The 18,369-nt window shown below is 38.5% G+C and overlaps 1 protein-coding gene across 9 annotated transcripts in view; it reads right to left on the reverse strand.

Moving 5' to 3' along the window:
• The window catches only part of CBLB (Cbl proto-oncogene B), a 218,548-nt gene that overhangs the window by 37,494 nt on the left and 162,685 nt on the right, over positions 1-18,369 (reverse strand). For all 9 annotated transcript variants that reach the window (XM_043893003.1, XM_043893009.1, XM_043893008.1 and 6 more), the window contains exons 12-13: positions 16,475-16,840; positions 6,590-6,684 (exon numbers count right to left, since the gene is read on the reverse strand). In XM_043893003.1, coding sequence (XP_043748938.1) covers positions 6,590-6,684; positions 16,475-16,840 — 461 coding nt within the window. The remainder of the gene's footprint in view (positions 1-6,589; positions 6,685-16,474; positions 16,841-18,369) is intronic.

Consider the following 18,369-nt stretch of genomic DNA (forward strand, 5'->3'; position numbering starts at 1 on the left):
TGCTCCTTTGTGGTTAGCTAGAAACAACGAAGCCTGGTATGCATCACATATAGGATGAAAAATTTCCATCAATCATTTTTCCCTTAAGTTTTTAAAAATTACAACGTGATGTTTGCTTTAATAGCTCCTGTGGCTTAGTAATTTCTTCTCTGTTCTTCACTCCCCAGTCAAAACAAAGCAAAACAAAACAAAAATATCCCTTCTCCCATGAATTTGCTTATATATAATATAAAGTTTAAAGCTTCGATAGTATGTCCAACTGTCCCCTCAGCATCACTACTTGGACATGTGTGTGTAATTGGCACCTGAAACTCAACAAATCCTTAAGTCTTAAATTTACCACCTTTGCCCCCTATCCAAACCTGGTCCTTCTCCAGTCTCCCTCCATCTGATAAATGACACCAACCCATTCACTCGGTTTCTTGAACAAAAAAACCTATGTAAGAATCATCCCTGATTTATCATACCTCACAGACATCCAATTTATTAACAGGTAGTGTTGGATCAAAACACAACCCAAGGTGGGCCATGTAACTCCAGCGCCATCAGCCTGATCCAAGCCCTGGCCATCTCTTACTGGTTCACCGCATCAGACGGCTACACCCACTGATCTCTCTGCTCCCACTTCTGCTGTCCTGAAGACAGTTCACACAGCCCCAAGCGAAACTCTTTAAACACACAAACCAGCATCAAGTCACAACACTGACCAAAACCCTCAACGGCTCCTAAAACTTAGCAAACCAGAGTTCTCTCCTGGCCTTAAAGGCAGTATGTGATCTAGCTCCTGTCTACTGTACTCCACCCCACCCTCCCGGCCCTCCTGCTCTTCTCCAGATACGCCAAAGGCATTCGCCTGCCTCACCGTCCTGTACGTGAGTTCTAATCCTTTATGCTCTTCGCTCTGACAGCCTCATGGCTCGCTGCCTTCTTTCAGGTTTCTGTTCAGTATTACCTTTCCTGATGACCTCAACCAAAATATAAACCTTCCCATCACTATTTATCTCCTTCCCTGGTTTATTTTTCCTTCCAGCACTTACCACAACCAGACAGTATACTACAGTTATTTGCTTACTTGCTGTTCTCCCTAACTAGAGCACAGATTCCAGTGAGGGTGGGACTTTATCTTGTTGACTCTGACTCTCCAGTCAGTACATGCCGCTGAGTGAAAATGCAATAGGAAGGCAAAACTTGTCTTCTCCGTTCATTGAGCTTTTTGAGCTGTGGTGTTTGCGGTGTTGGAGAAGACTCTTGAGAGTCCCTTGGACTGCAAGGAGATCCAACCAGTCCATCCTAAAGGAGATCAGTCCTGGGTGTTCACTGGAAGGACTGATGCTGAAGCTGAAACTCCAGTACTTTGGCCACCTGATGCAAAGAGTTGACTCACTGGAAAAGACCCTGATGCTTGGAGGGATTGGGGGCAGGAAGAAAAGGGGACGACAGAGGATGAGATGGCTGGATGGCATCACCGACTCCATGGACATGAATTTGAGTAAACTCCGGGAGTTGGTGATGGACAGGGAGGCCTGGCGTGCTGCAGTTCATGGGATTGCAAAAAGTCCGACACAACTAAGCGACTGAACTGAAAACATTAGGACCTTATCTGTTTAGAAAAAATCTGTAACAATGATCAACACCACCACCTCCAACAACAAAAAACCTTTTCTACAAAACTATGAATATTGATTCATGTGTATTTAAAAGCTTAGTAAGTTCAAAAGTACAAAAGGTCTATTTATAAAAGACAAAAAACAAAAAGAATATTCTTTTAAAAAATGATATTCCTCAGCATTTCAGAACATTATTTTACCTGAAGTAATTATTCCATTAATACACATAATAATACCTTTGCTTATTGGCCATCAATATCTTGTGTAAAGTAAAATAAATATTTTTAATTGTTTCACGTTTCATTTAATTTTGAAAAATCAAATTATCCCAAGATAAAACCTGACACTACAATGAAAAGAATCTACATAAATTTTTCCTTCTCCCCCTAAATTACAATTACCCACATTACAAGCATTTATTTAAGAATTTATAGCTGAGTGTCAATCAACTTAAATAGAAACATTTAAGGAAAAAAAATCAGTAAATCTATAATATGCACTAGTTGGGCTTCCCTGGTAGCTCAGCTGCTAAAGAATCTGCCTGCAATGCAGGAGACCCCGGTTCAATTCCTGGGTTGGGAAGAGTCCCTGGAGAAGGGACAGGCTACGCCCTCCAGTATTCTTGGGCTTCCCTGCTGGCTCAGACAGTAAGAATCCACCTACGAGGGAAGAGACCTGGGTTCGATCCCTGGGCTGGGAAGACCCCCTGGAAGCGGACATGACAACCTACTCCAGTATTCTTGCCTGGGACAGAGGAACCTGCTGGGCCACAGTCCATGGAGTCGAAGAGCTGGTCACGACTGAGGGGCTAAGCGCACACAGACACTCGTAGTTTCAGCTTGCTTTTACAAGAATCTATTTTTAAAATTAATTATATATTCTTCTAGGTCACCAGATAAATTACACCATAAAAGTCACAAAGTTATAATCATACTGTTTTACAAGAAAGTAAACACTATCACAGAGTAACCTCTTCCAGCAATATAACGGGGATCAGAGTAACATCAAATAACTTGACAGTTACACTTCAGTAAATATTAGTAACACAGTATAGATTTAAAAGTAGATACCAGGGTTGACATTACTGAATTCACCACTGGGCTTTCAGCATGTGGGAGGACTGTCAGAGGTCTGTGTTGGGTAGGTCCTTTACCATCTGGGTCACCAGGGAAGCCCCTATGTTGGGTAGCAATCTGTTGGTTGGCTTTGGCCTAATTTTGAGCCAAGCACTAAGACACCAACATGGAAACGGACTTGAAGATCCAACATCCCTGTTATCACTGAGTGGCATTTTGCTAACACCTCTATTCTACAACCCTCCAAAGTGGAGAATCTACACTCATTGTACTCTGGTTATACACTCAAATGAAGCTGAAATAACCAAAAACAAAGCAAGCAAATTAAAAAACCCAGAGCATACATTGATATGAATCAGCCATAGATTTACACGTATTAAATAAATAAATAAATAAAAATTAAAAAAAAAAAAAAAGAAGTCACACACACAAAAAATAAAAAACCCAGAGCAGTAATCCAATTTACACTGGCTTCAAAAAATGGGATACAACCAACTAACTATAAATGAACATTCAAGTTGCCAAGTGTGCATTTGTAATTAATACTTTAGATAACTTTCTCTTAGAAAACCACTGCATGGAACCTAAAAAGTTGAAGCTGTAAAGGATTTAATTTTGTTTGGTTGCTAAATTGTATCTGACTCTTTTGTAACCCCATGGACTATGTAGCCTGCCAGGCTTCTCTGTTCATGGGATTATCCAAGCAAGAATACTGGAGTGGGTTGTCATTTCCTCCGCCAGGAGATCTTCCTGACCCAGGGACTGAACCTGTGCCTTCTGGATTGCAGGCAGGTTTTTTTACCAAGCCACCAGGGAAGCCCAAAGGATTTGAGAGATCATTTAAGATAAACAGATCCCTTCATTTATCAGATGGAGAAAGTGAGGCTCAGAGAAGTTACCTTGTTGAAAGACAGACAAATACTTCATTCTGGAGTCACCTCATCTAGTCACCCCTAAGTCTGATCTTATTAATATTTTAATGTTCACTTCAGAATTCCATCCTGGTTTCATAATAAATACAGGATAGCATAAATAATTAAGAAAAATGCTTATTAAAATATTGACAAAGGACAGCATGAACATATCTCTACAATATAATCTAAATCATGTAAAAAAGTAAAAAAAAAAAAGTCAAATGTTAAAACTATGGGCACTGTTATTTGGGGTATGTATATGATTGTATTTATGTATCTGTTCCATTTTTTTCTTTCTTTATATATTTTCCATATTTTCTATAATGAATAACTGCTAACCATATGTCAAGAGTAAATAATAAAATGGAGACATAAACATGCTATTAAAAGCCAACACCTGTAGTTTGAACTGTGGTTAATTTGCAGCATGCAAAATAGGAAATTAATTTGCTATTAAGGATGTACCATTAAAGTATTTTTCTTTTAAGTAAAGCAGCTACCTTGTTTCTGAGGGAAAAAAAATCAAGAGTAAATGGGACAAAAACATATCCACCTACATATACAAAATGAAATGTTAGAAAAATATCAATTAAATGCAGTTGACTATGAATTTGTTGTTGTTTATTTATAGGAAAAACAAGCACTTCACATTAAATATAAATGAAGCAAATTGTAACCTCTGCCTTTTATCCCATTTGCCAATATGAATTTAATAAACAGAATGCAAAATTTTAATCTCTAATTGTAGCCAGATTTCATGTACTTCATTTTCTGATGCTCTCTGAGTTAGAGGTAATTGAGCTTAGATGTTTTAATTATATATACATATATCCAGAGTTCATTTGGGGCTATAATATTATATGTTATTACTGATGTAGAGTCTACTACACAGAATATGTCTATTTACTTCTAACTTCCATGTCTGCTACATATCTGGCAGCTCCAGGAAAAGTGGCCACTGGAGAATGGTCCAGTTAGCTCAGTTCCCCACTGTCCCCTAAATGATGTCAATTTCACACTCTTTGCTTTTCCTCATGGACACCCCTTCCCAAGTGTGCTCATCCTCCACGACTCAGTAAATTCCCAACCTCTGAAAACATCCTTGACTTACAAAGTCTATAATGGACTCTTCTCCAAGCATATACAAAAACTAACAAGTTAGATTCATACAATTTACTGCATGATGTTCTCTTGTGATTTTATGTATGTTAACTTTATTTTAAAGCAGATTGTAAATTTCTTGGGAGGTGGTATGGACTTCCCAGTCGGTGCTAGTGGTAAAGAACCTGCCTGCCAATACAGAAGATGCAGGTTCGATCCCTGGTTCAGGAAGATCCCCTGAAGGAGGAAATGGCAACCCACTCTAGTATGCTCACCGAGAGAATCCCATGGACAGAGGAAACTGGCGGGCTACAGTCCATGGAGTTGCAAAGAGTCGGACACAACTAAAACGACTTAACATGCAAGCATGGTATCTAGCTTATTGTTCTTCTGCATTCAGTGATCAGCAGAGGAAGGAGTGAAGATGCTCGAAGACGTTCAGCTAGAAATGAGGGACTTAGCAGATGATAGTGTTAAGCAATGAAGCATTCTTAGTATACTCACTCAATAACAACTGTTGTAAGGCATTAAGGGAAAAGCAGAGATTACAAGAAAAAGTTTTTGCCCTTAAAACCTTATAATCTTTTTATTATGAAGAGGCACTTTAATATTAGAAAACAGTAAAGTGCATAATTAAATGTGTAGAAAATAAACTTGAGGAGGAAGAGGAATGAAATTCAGTCTTTTTATCATCACTATAACAGAAGTCTCAGAAGTTTTCATAAAGAAGTAGAGCCTGAGACACGGATCTTCAGAATAAAGATTCTGAAAATTTAGTGCATAGGAGGGTACTGTATGGATGCACAACACCAGAAAAAAAATCAAGACAAGATTAGAGGGCAAGCATTAGGAATTCCTGAACAATATTTTTAGTTGAGTAGAATTCTGTGGATCTTGCTGATAGCAGGAGAGCACAGAATTAATTTAGAAGGAAAGAAAGAACAATGTTGGGTTTTGAGTAGGAAAGTGATTTGTGGAAAGCAGAATTTAAATTAAATCAGCTATGTGAATAAAATATTGGGCAGAAGACAAGCGGCTGGATTTAAGATGAGGAGGAGGAGAATGGCAACCAGGAGATTTGGTTTTACCCAGGTTTTATTTGGGTAGACACTATCACTTAACTATCTGATGTCCCTATTTTTCAAATGAGACACTTGGTTAAACTAATTTTTCTAGCTTTAAAATCCACTGATGTTAATTCTGAGATCAGGGAGAAGGCTATTTTAGCTGGCCTGTTATAAGCCAAAACTAGTGCAATGGGGAAGATGAGCTCAATATGAAAAACTCAAAAGAACAATTAACAGGGATGGGTGGCTGAATGGATTTGAGAAAGTGAGAAAATTGGAGGAACCAAACATCATTTTGTGATGTCAAACTGGGCAGCTGGCATAAATGTGACGCTTCTGAGGAAGAGACAGGGGTGGGGAGGAGAGCACTGTGCTATCGGAGCCTCCGTCTGGATGTAGGGAAGACTTAGCTTTTTCTCTGTTAGTTTCTGTGCAATCTCAGAGTGCAGGTAAGTCTCAAAAATGCTGTAGTTATCAGCAAAGAATCACTGGGAAGACCCAGAGTAATCGGGTGCAGAGGGAGGTGGGAGGGGGGATCGGGATGGGGAATACATGTAAATCCATGGCTGATTCATGTCAATGTATGACAAAAACCACTATAATAATGTAAAGTAATTAGCCTCCAACTAATAAAAATAAATGAAAAAAAAAAAAAAGAATCAGAAAGGATCTGACTTCTGTCACTTCACTTTAAAAATCCAGCTGGTTTATTTTCATCGACACACTCCTAGTCACCCTGCACTTTCTGTACTGAGAACCTCAGAACCACTCCAGACAGCAACTTTAGGCATGAGAAATTGATCTCCAAATCCAGAAATACTTACCGGATGCTGGGGAGAAGGGTGGCAGCGGAAGAGGGTGGAGAAAGCCGGGGAGGAACATCGTATTCTTCACTTCCCAGGTGACCATTGGAAAAGACCTGAAAGGCAATCAAAGGGTTAGCTTAGAATTTTAACTTCTGAAGGATCTTAAAACAATAGCCGCTCTTAGACGTTCTGTAATTTTGAAAAGAATATATCATTTCAGCTTATTTGAACAAGTGAAAAATCATATAATTTACTTAGAAGAACCATAGTGATTATCTGCCACCATCCAAAATACTACCAAGTTAGGTGGAAAAATAAAATATAGCATGATACTCATCCTGAGGGGAGATGCTACAGTTTCTATAAATCAGATACAGATTAACTAGATAAATAAGTAGTAAAAGTTTCCAGACATGATGAGTTTTTGGTGAAAAGTTAGCACTCTCTTTAAGGATTTAATAAGGGAAAAAAAGTATCACTGGGTGCAATTCTTGTTTCAATTCCTCCCAAATAAATTACATCTCTCTGCGGTTAACAGGATATTTCTAAAGTTCTTGACAAAATCACAAAGGAGTATAATCAGAAACGCCTTTGTTCTTTCAAGGTCAAAGCTTCAGCACTACTAGCAATTAGAGATCTGGTCTGGCTTTCAAAGAGCAAGCAACTTTAAACACAGTTTTTGGTGTGTGAACAACTCAAACCAAAACTGTTACCTTGCTCATAAGCTACAACAGCCAGCATTTAACTACTCAGAACTCAGGAATTCTGACTTCCAGGCTGCTCAGTTACATTATGGGAGCTAACAACTGCTCTTCACTAATCCAACAATGTGAAATTAAAGCAATTTAAAAGAAAAAAAAAAGAATAACCTTGAAAAGACAGATGAAACATATTTTAAGACCCTTAAGTAATGATTAGGATTTTCTCATGGAGCTCTCTCCCAAACTATTTATTAGTTCATCTACAAATGGTATAGGCTAATTTGTGGCAAAAAGGATGTGATGTAACTTGAATAGTTCTAGATAACCCAATGAGTAACCTACCAATTTGTTTCCCCCTGCCTCAATGTTCTAGAATGATGTTGAAGCTTTAGAAGTGAAGCAGCCACATTTACCCGTGTCAACTTAAGAAAAGGAACATGTTTAAAGAATCCATTTGAAACATATCAATGTTTGCAATTCAAAGCTACACAATATAAATATTGTATCATTCAAGCTATCACTCTAAAAAAAAAAAAAGTCCTGTGCTAGTTTTTGATTTCTCATTACATTCAATACACTAGAGATGAACTATGATAAAAATATCAATGTATCTTTAATTTTATCATAGGTTTATAACTATGGACCAAACAACTGAACAAGGTAGAGTTTTTTAGATTTTCTAGAGCAAGAAATTTCTAAGCTGACATTAATTTTTGTACAGATCAGTGAAAAACTTTAAACATTAAAAAAATCCCTTTTAACCAACAAATACATGTATCAAGCCACAAATGCTCATTGTATAACAGGCATATAAAGTCACTCTTAATTGGAGTTCTGGGCAATTAACTGTTGCCAAAATGGATACAATGTAAGATTTCTGCAATCAAAACTCTGTGAGTGTTTCTGTCATAAATACATTTAAAATTCATTCTGGAAAATGTCATGTAGGTTTATATGCAATTATTTGTTTTAATGGGAGCAAGTACCTAATGTATTGTTGACACCTAGTAAAATTTCAACAATTATAAAATAAAAGGGAACTATGGGAATAAAAGTTTCTATTGTATTCCACATGAGTTTTTTTTGGGACAAAGACTGATTTCCTCATTTTATAGGACACTCCTTCAATGCTTTACACATAGTAGAGTGCAAATGAATACTGACCGCTTATTAATAGATTACATGTGTGCAAACAGTAAATGACCTAAAAATGCAGGTACTAAAGTGATGTTTGTATTTGTTTACCTAAAGTAGCTGGATGGCAAGATTTAACATTATTTCATTCTGAACTCTATGTTCCCACCTGCACCTAATTTCATTAGACAAAATCATTTCATTTAAAACTACTGAAAAAGTGCAGTGAGTTACAACTTCTTGAGCTAAAAATAAATACATTAAGTCCTCTGGAAATCTGTAAAGCATTTTGCAAACAGGAGAAAACAACAACTCCTCATATGTGTAAGCTGACAGTATCAACCGAAGCAGTTCACACAGAAATCTCCTTGATTCAGCCTTTAACTGTCAACTAAGGAAACTTCTCTCTCTTCTGCCTTCCTAGCTCACTGTCACATATTTACTACAATTCCATTGGACATGCTTATTCATACTAACTTAAACATTCTGTCACCTCCTCTATTTGGAGGTGACAAACAGTTTCAAGGGGTCAGATCTGAGAGAGTACTCATGTAACACTCTACAGGAGGCAGTGACCAAAACCATCCCCAAGAGAAAGAAAGACAAAAAGACAAAACGATTGTCTGAGGAGGCCTCACCAATAGCTGAGAAAAGAAGATAAGTGAAAGGCAAAGGAGGAAAGGAAAGATACACCCATCTGAATGCAGAGTTCCAAGGAACAGCAAGGAGAGATAAGAAAGCCTTATTAAGTGAACAATGCAAAGAAACAGAAGAAAACAATAGAATAGGAAAGACTAGCCATCTCTTCAAGAAAACTGGAGACACCAAGGGAACATTTCATGCAAAAATTGGCACAATAAAGGACAGACACAGTAAGGACCTAACAGAAGCAGAAGAGGTTAGAAGGGGTGGCAAGAATACACAGAAGAACTGTATAAAAAGGTCTTCACGACCCAGATAACCATGATGGTGTGGTCACTCACCTAGAGCCAGACATCCTGGAGTGTGAAGTCAAGTGGGCCTTAGGAAGCATCACTATGAACAATCTAGTGGAGGTGATGAAATTCCAGTTGAGCTATTTCAAATCCTAAAAGATGATGCTGTGAAAGTGCTGCACTCAATATGTCAGCAAATTTGGAAAACGCAGCAGTGGCCACAGGACTGGAAAAGGTCAGTTTTCATTCCAACCCCAAAGGACAATGCCAAAGAATGCTCAAACTACCGCACAATTGCATTCATCTCACATGCTGGCAAGGTGACGCTCAAAATCTTTTCAAGTTAGGCTTCAACAGTACACGACCTGAGAATGGCCAGATGTACAAGCCAGACTGAGAAAAAGGCAGAGGAACAGATCAAATTACCAACATCCACTGGACCATGGAAAAGCAAAAGAGTTCCAGAAAAACATCTACTTCTGCTTCATTGACTACACTAAAGCCTTTGACTCTGTGGACCATAACAAACTGTGGAAAATTCCTGAAGAGATGGGAATATCAGACCACCTGACCTGCCTCCTGAGAAATCTGTATGGAGGTCAAGAAGCAACACTTAGAACCAAACATGAGCAACACACTGGTTCAAAACTGGGAAAGGAGTACATCAAGGCTGTATGTTGTCACCATGCTTATTTAACTGATATGCAGAGAACATCGTGCAGAATACCATGCCGGTTGACTCACAAGCTGGAATCAAGATTGCTGGGAGAAATATCAATAACCTCAGATATGCAGATGACACCACCCTTACAGCAGAAAGTGAAGAGGAACTAAAGAGCCTCTTGATGAAAGTGAAAGAGGAGAGTGAAAAAGTTGGCTTAAAACTCAACATTCAGAAAACTAAGATCATGGCATCCGGTCCCATCACTTCATGGCAAATAAATGGGGAAACAATGGAAACAGTGAGAGACTTCATTTTCTTGGGCTCCATAATCACTGCAGATGGTGACTGCAGCCATGAAATTAAAAGACCCCTGCTCCTTGGAAGAAAAGTTATGACCGACCTAGACAGCATATTAAAAAGCAGAGACATTACTTTGTCAACAAAGGTCCGTCTAGACAAAGCTCTGATTTTCCCAGTGGTCATGTATAGATGTGAGAGTTGGACTGTGAAGAAAGCTGAGCACCGAAGAATTGATGCTTTTGGACTTTGGTGCTGGAGAAGACTCTGAGAGTCCCTTGGATAGAAAGGATGTCTAACCAATCCATCCTAAAGGAAATCAACCCTGAATATTCCTTGGAAGGACCGATGCTGAAGCTGAAACTCTAATACTTTGGCCACCTGATACAAAGAGCCCACCCACTGGAAAAGACCCTGATGCTGGGAAAGATTGAAGACAGGAGGAGAAGGGGATGACAGGTGATGAGATGGTCAGATAACATCGTTGACTCAATGGACATGAATTTGAACAAACTCTGAGAGATAATGAAGGAGAGGGAAACCTGGTGTATTGCAGTCCATGGCGTCACAAAGAGTCAGACACAACTGAGCGACTGAACAACAAAATTATTCTGATCCTATCACTCCTGTGCCAGAAAAGCTTTAAACGCACTGCTTTGTCTACCAAATTACAGATAACATAGTGTAGAATATACGGCCCTCCGTAACCGCTTCCAGTCGTTACTGCCACAGCGTGACCTACGGTCCTCACTCCGTACGCACGGCAGTCTGTCCGACACTCACTTCCTGCACTGGGCTTACCTCCCACTCACACGCCACCCTCCCTGTCCTGTCTACACAAACCTCACCTACGGACCTTCTAATGTCAATCGCCAGCGGCTCTCCTGCACGAAGCTTTCTTTAGTCCTTCCACCCTGCGTCTCAGTTAGAATGTTTCCCCTCCTTGGAGATCCCACACTGTACTTTCTAGATGCTTCTCCTATGCCTCACCTGTTAGGCAACTGTGTATCTGTCTCATCCTCACTAGACTCTGCTTGATCTCTTTTGTATTCTCCTCAGTATCTTGAATATCCTACTCATTTAACTCAAAGAGGTTGAAGGAATAATACTTATTAAGGGGAACTTATACTTGTGGAAGAAGTATAACCTGAGTTATCACAAAATTTATTATCAACTCTAGGTTACTCTAGATGAACATTTTTCTACATGCCTCAAAATTAATATTTTATTAATATTTTAATAAATATTAAAATTCATGTTTTTCTACATGCCTTTCATCCTAACTTTGAAGTGTGAAATGTTTTCTCATGGCTCAGATATTGCCTACAAATTAATGTTAAAGCATTTGGGACCCTCAAGATATAGGGAAGACACTATTGTGATAATGCCGGCACAATTAAGAAAAAGCTTTTTTAACATTCAAAGTCTGAGATACAATCTCCTTTTTCCCATCCCACACATGTAAACCCACACGTGCACCAAACTGAAAACACTGCTATAATTTATCCTCCAACAACATTAGATTAAAGCTGAAACACTGTACACAGAGGACGTATTTTCTGAAAGACGACACTTGAGATTCACAGATAAGTTTAAGGTCATTCTTATAAACATGTGCCTCTGCACCAAACCAGCAAAAGCCACATATCAAAAAGAGGAATCATTCTGTGTATTTATCTAGCAGTATCTTCAACAGATTCTTGTGCACAGGGTCATTTTAGAATGATGTCACTTGGAGTAACATGACCAGTCAGAGATAGTGTTTAACCATATAAGAAACAGTAGCATTCTTAATCTTTTAAGAGGAACAAATAAAGACAGTTGGACACAGTGTCAGTATCTATACATAAGCAGATACATTTCAGGTTCCCAGTATCTTAAAACATTTTAGTACAGATATTTTTACCTCAGATAATTAAAAGAAACAAACCAGCAATAATAAACAAATATCTAGCCAACATAATATGAATTAAGGAACAGGTTTATAATGTGGCTGGAATTTGAAGGAATAGAAACAGTCCCCTAGGAAAGAAATCTCATACCAATAAAATAAAGCAACCTCATAACTCTTAGCTTGCAAGTTTCATGTTAAAAGGAAAGTAGTACCTTAGCTAACTTGATTATGCTAGGTGGGAGGCGGGAGAGAATGGGGAGAAAATGAAAGTCACAGAAAATTCTTACACTCCATTTTAACCATGAATTAGAGTGCTTTTTTCCCCTTAGAGCTCTCTATAGTTAGCAAAAAGAGCAATCAGCATTTAATTTATTCTTGCTGCCATCACCATTTATCTAGTGAAGATGCAAATAAAAAGTGCAAATAGTTCTAATGGATGACGGGGGCTGGCACACGGACAGGGGACGCATGACGAAGGGGAGGGAGTCCTCACTGCATTTACAGAATGTTCAGCTTTATGAATTCCCTTTATGGTGTTCCATATGTACACTCAATTTTAAATTTTTAGTACTTATCTAAGTTTTCCTACCTTTAAAAAGGGAAGATGGTATTTGAGACATTTCCTTTAATGAAACAAGTCTAAATGACAGTTGCTACTATTTGACACAAAAACATATTTTCTTACCTTTGGAGACACTGATGGGTTACATGAAGATAACAACCTCCAAGTATCTAAGTCCCTATACCCTTTATTCCCAGGATAATATGTTTTTAAAAACAGTTTTTAAAAAGTGCACACAATGTATGCAGGGTGAGAATGCATTGTAACACAGCATTTTCATTAATATATGAGTCTTCTTAAATCAAAATAATTCTCCTTCATCCCTTCTCCTTTGTCTCCCTCTTACTGTGACTACCTATGTATAATGACTGCTTGTCTAAAAGAGTAAAAAATCCTATTTTAAACACAAAAAAAATTAACATTCTACTTTTGGCTGAAAGCCAGTGCTGGAACCGTACTTTAAAACAACAACAACTCTCATACTGCTCGTGTGCCCCGATCGCCCTCCTCCTCCAAGCCCTTCCCCGCCCGACACCTGCCCCCGGCCGACTCCAGCACGCACACGCCTCCGCCTCCGTCAGCTGCTTCAGCGCTGTAATCACTCGGCAACCAGTTACAGGTGCCTGCGGAGTGCTCACTAGGGACTATGCTGAATAAGAGGAGAGAGGAAGGGGAGAAAGGGATAATGATTCCGGTTTTAAATTAAAATCAAAAGTAAGGAGAATTATGGTAAACGAAAATGAACTCCCTACCTAGTGTGGTTTTATTCCAGAACCAAGGGATATGGAGATTTAGATATCTGGAGGGAATAGATAACTATTCCCCTAGAAATGAGGTACTACTATTGGTTCATTTCATAAAGTAAGGGAAGTAAGTGGAATTAGGGGCAAGGATGTGGTAAGTTGCTTGTACACATAAAGCCAGCAAGTTCTAGAGCAGGAAGTAAAATTCAGGCCTGATTCGACAGCATGGTTGATCTGTGTTGATCAGATTTTTTGTTAAAATGTAGCTATCAGATTTGGCTTATCATTTTTACTTCTGCCTAAAACAGTTGAACAGATACTCCTCTACAAAAGCACTTTGTTAAAGAAAGGAGAGAGAACACTGGGACACTGGTTATCCTGATCACTTGCAAAGTCTTGCATGTAGAAAGTATTTACAAATATATATTAAATAATTAAATCAGTCTGGACTGAGGAACTACAAAGACGTAAGATGAGAAACAAACTCCAATCCAAGGTCATGCAGAAACAGGATTCTAGATGGACTCAGCCTTCCATCTGCTGAAGTCAGACTCACGTCTCCCAGCAGTGAAATGAGAAGAATTAGGCTTTTTCTACTTTCTGTCAGCTGTTACACGCTCTGTGGCCTACCAAAGTGGAACTGTTTCCTTAAAAATATAATAAAAAAGGAGACTAAGGGCAGACATGCTCTGTTTTATGGCATTTAATACATCATATATAAAGCCTTCTTCATAATCTGCCTTAAAAGTCAAACAACTAGACTGAAATGAGAAATCTTAGATATCTAATTTGGGTTGAAATATTCAGTCTAGTTGTAACATGTAATTAACTTTGAGACTATAAGCACTGCACTGCTGATACACACAACATATGAGATTAGACCCTAAAGAATTTTAATTAGGACTATTTAGATAGAACTAAATAGATTCAGCTTTCAATAAGAGGGAAAGTTTGCAACTTAATCAATGTCCTCTGGGATATTAATATGTATCAAAGAGTAGGACATGAAAGTTCACAGAGAAAACATGTAAAGGAAATTTTATAGCTGAAATCACTATTATACCTAAAGTTGTTATACCTACAGTTAGTATAATAAAATAAAATTCCCTACCTATAACCTAAGCAATTATAACTCTACTTTAAAAAACCACCACCATTCATAATAGCCTGTGTTCTAGGGCTTAGAAGGGCAAGATTATATTAGTGTTAAGACTATGTAACATATTATCTAAGAAAAACCCTGAAACAAGAGGTCTTCAAGGAACTGGAAAGTATAATTATTATATTTTAAGTATTTCTCAAGTTCATTCAGGAAATAAATTGTAATATGTTGCTAAGATATAACTATTCATGTCAGAGCTTGTCTGAACATTCTCCTGAAGTCAAGTGTGACCATGTATGAATGAAAAGTAATAGAGACTAAAGGGGGTGGGGGGGAGGAAATCACTGGGAAAAAAGACAAGTCATTCTTACCAAGATTCCAGGTTGTAGAAACATAACTTTTGAGGATAAAGTCTCCATTTTTAGAGAACACTATAAAAATGCTTTTACAAGTGCTACCTTTTCCATTGACATCGCCTTTACACGACCTTGGAGAAAACCTTTACAGATCTTCATATTTACAACAGATGAAAGACTGAAGGTACCAACGGGAGGCGATAACAAAAACTTTCTGCAAATTGTCATCACTCTTCCCTTTGTTCTGAGTGCCAGAGTAGATAGTTCTGACTCCTGCTATCCTGGCCACTCTAATAATATTTAATTATTAGGAAAACTAATAGTATTATACAAAGTATTCCTTCACACATGTGAATGCACACACATATGTGCACATACACACAGGAATTTAGTACAAGCCATTTTTCACACTTGGTTCTTGATTAAGTCACCCACTGCAAACCATTATCTGGAAGGAAGAGTCTACCCCCTAAAATAACAACCTAAGATCAAAGGAGACAGGAGCACTTTAACATTACAGTCTTCAAAAGAGGCAAAGCCTTCTGCAGCTGAAGGAAGATGGTGACAGTCTAATCCCAGAGTCAAAAGTATCACGGAAGCAAACACCAGGATATATGACAGGACAGCTCTGTCCAGGGCCCACTGAGGGGTCTACACGCACTGATTTCTGCTGTTGCCTCTGGTTTCCTGTGTGCCTAAATTCTTTCCTGTACATATAACTGACAGTGGTAATATATACCGTGTTAAAACTCACTATGTGTTAAGGGTCTCTTTCAGTATTATAGAGAAAGAGCTTGCTCTGTAACAATGAATAAAAAACTTGGGGTTTTGATGTAGGTGAGAAGTTCAATTGACCTGTCTAAGGGGTACTCTCCCCAGGCAACAATAATTCCAATGACTGATTGACGATATGCTATAACAATACAACTTTTTTTCAAATTAGATGGAACTAGAAGAGTTAGGATTTCCAGGTGGCTCAGACAGTAAAGAGTACCTGCAATGCAGGAGACCCGGGTTCAAGCCCTGGGTTGGGAAGATTCCTCAGAAGGGAATGGCGACCCACTCCAGTACCCTTGCCTGGAGAATTCCATGGGCAGAGAAGCCCGGTAGGCTGCAGTCTATGGTGTCACAGAGTCAGACACAACTGAGTGACGAACACACTTTCCCACATTTTTTCCTTTTTTTTCAGAAAAGTTAAAAAGAAGTGCTGATTCTCCCATGACAATTTATTAATGGGAAAATATTCTGCAGATGAAGTAAGAGAAGGTATACTAACCTTCTGGGAAATTGTGTAGTATCTTCCTATGAAAACTAAATCATTACTTAGACTCTTTTTCCTGACTTCTTTTAGGTTCAAGTTTTAATGAGCTTCTGATTTTTATAACTTGCAGATAATCAAAGACCTGCAGGGAAATGTCACACTAGACACAAAAAAGCACCACCCAACCTTTTATACTCCTTCCTATCAGAAGATTATAAGCAGGCTGTGTAGCTTCTGCTTTGTGTATTTCTTACCTTGGCTCCTTCTAAAGGCACGTCATTGCGCCTGTGTTTCCGGAGAAGCACTGGGTCAGAGCCCATCCGACTATGCCTTCCATTTGCATTGGAACTCGCCGTGATTCCAGGCTTCGGGGAGCCGTCCCCGACGAGGCGACATCCCACCGACTGACTAGTCCCCAGCACGTCCCGCGGGCACCAGGCTTCAAGAGGCAGGGGCTGGTCTCTGGGAGGCACGCTTTCCACGTGATGGATGTGACGGCTCAGTCTGTTGTCGGGGGGCACTGGGGGAGGTCTCTCGGGTGGAGGGGGAGGAGGGTCTCTTAAGGGCGGTGGTGGCGCTGGGAGTGGTTTATCTTGTTTTCTCACCATGCAAGGAGAAGACTGAAGAAACACAAAAGGAAAAAAAGAAAAGATGTTCCATGCACTGAAATACCTTCCAGACTAATATATTATTGCTGTTGTTCTCTAAGCCGTAATAGAGCTTTCTTAGATTCCTGTGCCTTCTTTTAATGAGTTTCTTTTATCACCAATTAATGAAAGTTTAAAAAATTATGAAAAACTCAAATATGTCTCATTAAGATTTCTTTGTAAAAAATGAACATATAAACTCAAAATTTAGGATTATAAGGACTACAGGAAAAAAAGCAGCAGAATATCAAAATTATATGATGATTCTGACCAGTTGACATCAAAATAATGAGTCATTAAGTATTTTATTTGCATGTTTCTATGATTTAAGAGAGACAGCAGATACCATCAAGAAGTTGTTGCTTTACTTTTTAAAAGAACACCTTGATTTGCAACATCTCTGAAAAACAGAAAATGCTGGCTTTGTTATTTTTGGTTTCACCTCTACAATACAAAGCAGCTGACAAGGGCAAGATGTGCTCCGGTTCTTTACCAGTCATTGGGTGGCGCTAGTGGTAAAGAGTCCATCTGCCGACACAGGCCTCGCAGGTTCGATCCCCGGGTGGGGAAGATCTGGAGAAGGAAATGGTAACCTACTCCAGTTTTCCTGCCTGGAAAATTCCATGGGCAGAGGAGCCTGGGCAGGCTATAGTTCGTGAGGCTGCAAGGAGTCGGACAGGACTGAGCATACACACACACACACGGGAAGAATGAAAAATCACAAATAATAGAGCAGTGTTATGTACAGACCTTACTTGCATTGTATTGATCCTTGGGGGGGAAAACCGGTTTGATTCTTATATGGAAATATAAAAGTATAAGCTGCTAAATTGATCTATGTGACTTTCACAGGCTTTGTTTTCATTTACACAGCTCATCTGACAAATGATTTGTGCTTTTATTGCTAGGAAATACTGTAGAAAAAAGGAATGTGTTGTGTTTACATAATTCTGACTAAGTAACATCCTAAAAAGTCTTACTATGATCTTAAAACCGTGTTAATTGTAATGTAGAAAAATCCAGTACTACTAAAACACTGTGTTTCCAACTAGTTTTACACTGTAAAGCATGTCACCAAATGGGATTAATGTTTAAAATCTTATATTTAATAAAGCAAAATACTCCCTTATCAAATTTGGAAAAAAAGATCTGCACAGAACTAAAATAAACTGTGGGCTTAAATGTACAGATAGAATTATGTCTTTAATATTAAAGAGGAATATAATTACTTTGCAAATACTGTAATTCTTTGTAACTAATTCCTTCATATACAAAAGGTACATATAATTCCCTCTCCTGAGTCACCTTGAAACATGGGTGATAATTTATCACATCCTAAGCCCTTATGCAAATACACTTCCGTAACATTTTTCTTGTCAAGACACTATGAAAATGAGTATAAAATATCATTTAATAAGAACATGCAATTTATTTTAATACATATAATGACCTTTTAAATCCATTTTACGGAATAACCATACTTACTCCACTGTTTATTTTAG

The sequence above is a fragment of the Cervus elaphus genome, chromosome 31 (genome assembly GCF_910594005.1).
Source record: "Cervus elaphus chromosome 31, mCerEla1.1, whole genome shotgun sequence".
Taxonomy (NCBI): domain Eukaryota; kingdom Metazoa; phylum Chordata; class Mammalia; order Artiodactyla; family Cervidae; genus Cervus; species Cervus elaphus.